The following is a 6,655-nucleotide window of genomic DNA, read 5'->3' as shown; positions in this document are numbered from 1 at the left end:
GAAGGACACAAAGCTGTTTGGGTGCTGTGCTCATGAAAGGGCAATTCACTGATTGAGCAGCCGCATTCACCAAGACGCAGTTATAAAACTAAGCAGGGCAATTACTGAAGATTGAGAATGGAAGGGTGAGGGGGCATGCAATTTGTCCTCTTCTTCCACAGCACCCCAATGGGAGACAATTAGACAAAGCAGCTCACAAAATGGGTCTGGTTGTTTCTCAGTGAATAAAGAGCAAGGCCATTTGCTCATTGTGACTGTGTTCAGCTCAGACACAATAACATCTGAATGGATGCTACTGAGAATGGAGACAAGGCAATCCCTCTACAGTACAGCTTCAGATTTCTAATTCTTGCATAATGTCAGCTGTTAAAAGAGTAAAAATGTAATAAATCTCATACACGTTGGATAAGTTTAGATTTTTATCGAACCACAAAATAGTCTAATACTGGTATTTACAAATACTCTCAAACAACTATAATACAGTTATTCTATTACATTATTTTGTATTATTTTGATCCGGCAGCCCAAATGAACCAGTTTCAAAATCAGTTCAAACATTAGCTAGCAATATTTGTCAAATTGCTACTCCTTATTTCTCTATTGAATGGAATTGCAAAGGAATTATGGTAAATGGTTATACATTGCCACCTAGTGTACAACTGTATGAATTACAATTAGACTCAAGGGGTAGTCAACACCTCTTTCTTCCAATGCATATTCTATAGCAGATCTGAGTCAATGATTGTGTCTGAAACAAAATGAAGATTTCTGGTAGAACACAGCCCTCTTTGATTATGTATATATTCACACAGCGATGAGTTTAAAGCCTTCAGGGGCTAACACCAACCCTCCTTTAAATGAGTCATTAGTCAGATTCAGGGATAGATAAGGTACATTGTTTGTCTTTATTACAAGTCAAGTCAAAAACAAAAAGAAGAAATATTTTTCCAGCCATTAAAGGTTGTTCCATTTAGGCTGTGTATGAAAGGGTAGAGGAGTAGTAATGAGAAGTCTTCATGTCTGAAGCATTGTGTCCATATAAGTGTCCATATCACAGCCCAATGGCAGAATGACCAGTGCCATCAGCTTGGGCCTGTGTAGAGACGTTTCCCCCAGCACTCTCCTCTCTCAGGGCCCTGGGTTGGCTCAGAGTCCTGGCCCTCCAGCAAAGATGAGCTCCAGAGCTGACTGGATGTCCCCGTCTGTGGCCTGCAGCGCCCGCAACATCAGCTCCTCATCCTGGATCCCCATGCCTCTCAGCTGCTGCAGCTGGGACTGCCAACGCCCCTATAAGACAGAAGAACAAAGCTAGCCTTAAACCTACTGGAAAACAGACCAAAACACACAGAGTCAGAGACATTGAAGCTCAGCCCGTCATTACTCCAGCTAGAGAGCCCAAACTAAAGGCAGCGAGTGCCATTGCTCCAGGCATTATGATTAAGAGCACAGCTTCTATCCACAGTGTTGTCCTTTAAAGGTCGAGACCTGTGGATCTGGTCTGTCCTCACGGCTCATGTAGCACAGTGAGAGGAGAGAGTGAGAGGAGAGGAGGAGAGAGGGAAAGGAGAGAATGAGAGAGGTAGAGGAGAGATGGAAAGGAGAAGAGACTGACCTGCAGAGAGGACATGCTGGACATGCTGGAGGCCTGCAGAGCCTGCTGCAGCGCCTGGCTGAAAAGGTCATTGCTGACAGGAGTCCCTGCTGGCGTGGGAGGCACTCCAGATGAGGGGTCCTGCTGCAACACAGAACAAAGGGCACGCAGTTAGAAAGGCAAGTGTCTGCTCTGTGTCACTGGTAGAGGAGTGTGTGTGTGTTGAGGGAGGCTTATGGGCCATTCTTTACCTGAGCCCCTGCAGTGGGAGTAACAGCACTGCTCTCAGGAGTACTAGCCAGGGCCAGGGCAGTGGCCAGCTCACTCTGTGTTATGGGTCGAGGGCCTGTAGCTCCACTATGGCCAAGGGACACAGGACGCATTCCTGCTGGGCCCCCGGTTCGGTTGGATGGGCCTGCCTGATTGCCCTAGTTACACACATAGCAACGGTGTTAGCTATACTCCATCTATATTTACATTTTAAATCTCAATCCAGGTAGATTGACTCACCGATTGGAAATCTTCATCATCATCAGACATGCCCTCAAACATAAACCCTCCTGCAGACAAGACAAAGCAAACATCATACATGTCCCAGTCTTAGTGATGGTGAGTGACAGACCAATGTGGCCTTCACTGGTTCATGTTCAGTAGAGACTAAACATTTTGAAAAAGAGTGAAACAGGGAGGTGCTACCTGAACCTTGTCCAATAAGAACACAGATTTTTGTTTTCCTTTGCAAACCATTTTTCTACGGTCTGCCCTTTTGAACACGACCCTATAGTGTCCACCAGTGTGATACTCACCTGGCATGTCACTGTAGGAGCTGGAGGAGACGTTGCGGGAGGAGCCGGCACTGGACTGAGCAGGCATGCTGCCAGCCACTGAGTGGAGGACCAGGATGATGGCATTGACCAGGGCTGGGTGAGAACTGATCAACCTACAAGGCAAAAAAATGAAATACTTTTTTCTTATCCCTATGTCACAAATCCACAGTATAGTTACTAATTTACAACATGGTATGACAAAGTCATTCTACAGTATATGGAACAAAAATACTTACACATCCAGCATGTTAGGGTCTGTGAATTGCACAAATAGATCTTTGTCTTGGAGCACTCCTGCAAGATTCAGAAGAATAGCATTGTAAGACATAACCTCCTTAGTGACATGGTTAGGATGATGTTATGTCATAACGGGAAGGGATTATCAGTACTCGCCTAGCGCTACCGGGTCAGATCTCAGTCCTGGCGTGGCCACAATGATCTGATCTAGAGACTCCTTATTAGTCAGCATCTTAAACACCTGGGGAAGCAAATTAAGTTATATACAGTGGGGTCTGAAATTATTGACATCCTTGATAAAGATGAGTAATAATGACTGCATAAAATAAATAATTCAAATATTGAGCTATATTGTATGCAAAAAAAAAGGGAAATTATATTGTTTTATACTAATACAATTGCCCAGATAAATATATGTTTATTTAACAAGTAACAATCATGAATAATGATGAGTGAGATTTACAGAGGGTCAAAGATCCTGCCCCCAAGACATGCTAACCTCCCCTGTTATTGGTAATGGTGAGAGGTTAGCATGTTTTGGAGGTATGATCTTTAACCCTATGTAACTTTCTCACTCATAATTATTCACGATTCATTCAGGATTATCCGTAATCATGGTAGCATCCACATTAATGTAGAAGTGTTTAGAAACATATTCTATTCTTATTTACAATAGAAAAGTGACTCCATAGTGACACAATACATTATTTATCATTCATTTCAATTGGGCACAAAATAATCTGATACACAACCAAAACAAACTGCAAATGCATCCAACACGTTTCTACAGTCACAAGCTTGATGTAGTCATTGCGAGCTAGGAATATGGAACCAAATACTACATCTTATTTATAATAATTTTGAGGGCGTCAATAATTTTGACCACTACCTTTTTGAGAAAAAAGCATTACTAATTAAACAAATTATCTTTCTCTGACCAATTATATAATAATATAACTTTCCCATTCTTTTGAGCATACAATATAGCTCAGTATTTGAATTATTTATACTGAACAAAAATATAAAACGCAACCTGCAACAATTTCAAAGAGTTACAGTTCATATAAGGAAATCACTCAATTGAAATAAACTCATTAGGCTCTAATCTATGGATTTCATATGACTGAGAATACAGATATGCATCTGTTGGTCACAGATACCTTAAAAAAAAAAAATAGGGTCTTGGCTCAGAAAACCAGTCAGTATCTGGTGTGACCACCATTTGCCTCACGCAGCGTGACACATCTCCTTCGAGTTGATCAGGCTGTTGATTGTGGCCTGTGGAATGTTGTCCCACTTCTGTTCAATGATTGTGTGAAGTTGCTGGATATTGGCGGGAACTGGAACACTGTCGTACACGTCGATCGAGAGTCTCCCAAACATGCACAATGGGTGACATGTCTGGTGAATATGCAAGGGGAGTATGCAGGCCATTCAACTGGGACATTTTCAGCTTCCAGGAATTGTATACAGATCCTTGCGACATGGGGCCGTGCATTATCATGCTGAAACATGAGGTGATGGCGGCGGATGAATGGCACGACAATGGGCCTCAGGATCTGGTCACGGTATCTCTGTGCATTCAAATTGCCATCGATAAAATGCAATTGTGTTTGTTGTCCATGGCTAATGCCTGCCCATACCATAACCCACCGCCACCATGGGGCACTCTGTTTACAACGTTGACATCAGCAAACCGCTCGCCCACATAATGCCATACACGTGCGGTTGTGAAGCCAGTTGGACGTACTGCCAAATTCTCTAAAACGCAGTTGGAAGTGGCTTATGGTAGAGAAATTAACATTACATTCTCTGGCAACAGCTCTGGTGGACATTCCTGCATCTGTGGGATTGTGTTGCGTGTCAAAACCGCACATTTTAGAGTGGCCTTTTATTGTCCCCAGCACAATATGCACCTGTGTAATGATCATGCTGTTTAATCAGCTTCTTGATATGCCACACCTGTCAGGTGGACGGATTATCTTGGCAAAGGAGAAATGCTCACTAACAGGGATGTAAACAAATTTGTGCACAGAATTTGAGAGGAATAAGCTTTTTGTGCGTATGGAACATTTCTGGGATATTTTATTTCAGCTCTTGAAACATGGGACCAACACATGTTGTGTTTATATTTTTGTTCAGTGTATTTTATACATTCATTATTGCTCATCTTTATCAAGGTTGTCAATCATTTTGGACCCCACTGTAACTGATATAATATGATTTCTGATAAAGACATCCTTCTACATTTTCATTCTCAACACCATAACAATGTTATTACCGACTCTCTGTAGGTGGAGTTGGAGTGGAGGGCTGCCTGCAGCACACGGAACTCCCTGGCTGCAGTTGTCCTGTTCACTGGCTCTACAGACAAAGAGAGAAAGAGGGGAGATAAATTACTATGGTTCTTTATAAAAGTAACCTTATAAATGGAAATGTCTAGTGACATGGCACTTCTAAGAGGGTTAGAGTTAGTCGGCCAAAACCCACCTGGATTGATCTCTGGTTCGGGCCAGGTTCTTTTGAGGATGTGCAGGGTGGATCCAGGCTGGATCCCACAGGAGTCTAAAGTCAGGTCGTCCTTCAACTTCCGACCACAGTGTACCAGCTCTGACATATGAAAGAAAAAACACTTTAGACACAAATCATAAATACAGTACAGAAGTTAGCTAAGTTTGTTGACATGTGAGAGTTGTTCACTTATGCAATGCAAACCTATGAGTTCGGGGTCCGGTAAGGAATCAGGGAGCTGTGCTGCAACGAGCTGTTTCAGAGTAGAAACTCGGTACCCGCCGGGAGACACGTCTCCAGGCATCGTCTCAGGGAAGTGGAAGGTGGATTTGGGCTGATCCACCAGCTTCAATGACAGGTGCCACTCCGACATCATGAGCTATTGCTAGACAGGAACAAGTTACAACGACAATCTACATTGGTAACATGGTGAAATCAGCACCACATTCACACATCTAAAGCTAGATCAAGTTTGGAAAAGTAGATGTCTAATCTTCTGATATGCACAGCTAACGACACAGCTTACGTTACCGTTATTAGCCTCTAAGCTAGCTAGCTATCGCTACTATAATGGCACTAACGTTAGGCATTAAAATGTTTAGCAATAAAGACCGTTTGGATGACTTTTTCAAAAATAACATTTGTATGTCAGCCACTAAAACACATTAAATCCACGAATGAAACATGAAACTCCTTGCAAAACTGTACTGCAGACTCACGATTTGCTTTGTTGACACGATCTGCTTCCGTGTTTAGTCACGTGGTCCACAATCACGCTGACCAAAGCGGAAGTAATGGAATATACATGATGGCAACAATGTATCATTTATTTGCTATCATGGTCCTCGCTGAAGCAAAATGTAACAACTGCAATGTAGATGTAGCAAATCTAACCAAATTACTATACCTTTTCTACAGCAATTTCAAGAGCCTCCACACCACTTGTTGCACATTTGGTCAGTTTTTGGGCCTCAGAGCCTACTTTCTAAACTTTCCAACTTTTCTGTGCCATTATCAAATTATTTTAACCCTCAAACTACCAACATATTTTACATGATTATAACCAGCTGGAGTCATTTTGCCCCCAAGATTAAACAAAAAACGGAACTTATTTAGGCTTTTATCAAAACATAATTTGACATGTTCCTTGTTGTTGTTGTAAGGCAATAACAATTAAATGTGATATTGAAAACAAAAATAACAATTTGTAAGGTAGTGGACTCTAAGGCCTTGTCAGGGGGTGCAACGTATCAGTAGTAAGACAGGATTCAGTTGCAAGATTGTGTTATTAAGTTAGGTGCAGAAGGGTTCATTATTTGGATCCAGCTTTATTTCTCACACAACTGAGTTCAACAGAGCCGGTCAGACATCCTTTGAAGGGATATTGTCTGTTTCTAATGTGTTCTTGGAGTATCAGAATGTAATAACAACAGAGAAGCAGTTGAGGAGAAAAGCAGGAAACCTTAATGTCTCAAAATACCCTGATTAC

General features: G+C 42.1%; 1 protein-coding gene across 2 annotated transcripts; it reads right to left on the bottom strand.

The window, feature by feature from the left end:
• Positions 1–874: 874 nt before the first annotated feature.
• Positions 875–5,929, bottom strand: LOC311127238 (ubiquitin-like protein 7). 2 transcript variants are annotated; one of them, XM_084159037.1, is made up of 11 exons: positions 5,886–5,929; positions 5,371–5,551; positions 5,146–5,265; positions 4,937–5,019; positions 2,812–2,896; positions 2,655–2,712; positions 2,398–2,531; positions 2,102–2,151; positions 1,843–2,019; positions 1,613–1,735; positions 875–1,287 (listed from the first exon to the last, which is right to left on the bottom strand). In XM_084159037.1, the coding sequence occupies exons 2-11, from the start codon at positions 5,540–5,542 to the stop codon at positions 1,147–1,149; spliced, it is 1,143 nt and encodes a 380-aa protein (XP_084015163.1). In that variant the 5' UTR covers positions 5,543–5,551; positions 5,886–5,929; the 3' UTR covers positions 875–1,146. The 2 variants fall into 2 exon arrangements, with proteins under 2 accessions (XP_084015163.1, XP_084015164.1); XM_084159038.1 differs by having other exon boundaries at positions 1,613–1,732; positions 5,886–5,926.
• Between the last annotated feature and the right edge of the window lie 726 nt (positions 5,930–6,655).

This window comes from Coregonus lavaretus, assembly GCF_964263955.1.
Source record: "Coregonus lavaretus genome assembly, chromosome: 4".
Lineage (NCBI taxonomy): Eukaryota > Metazoa > Chordata > Actinopteri > Salmoniformes > Salmonidae > Coregonus > Coregonus lavaretus.
Note: the sequence above shows the minus strand (reverse complement) of the source record. Positions and strands in the feature narration are given on the sequence as shown.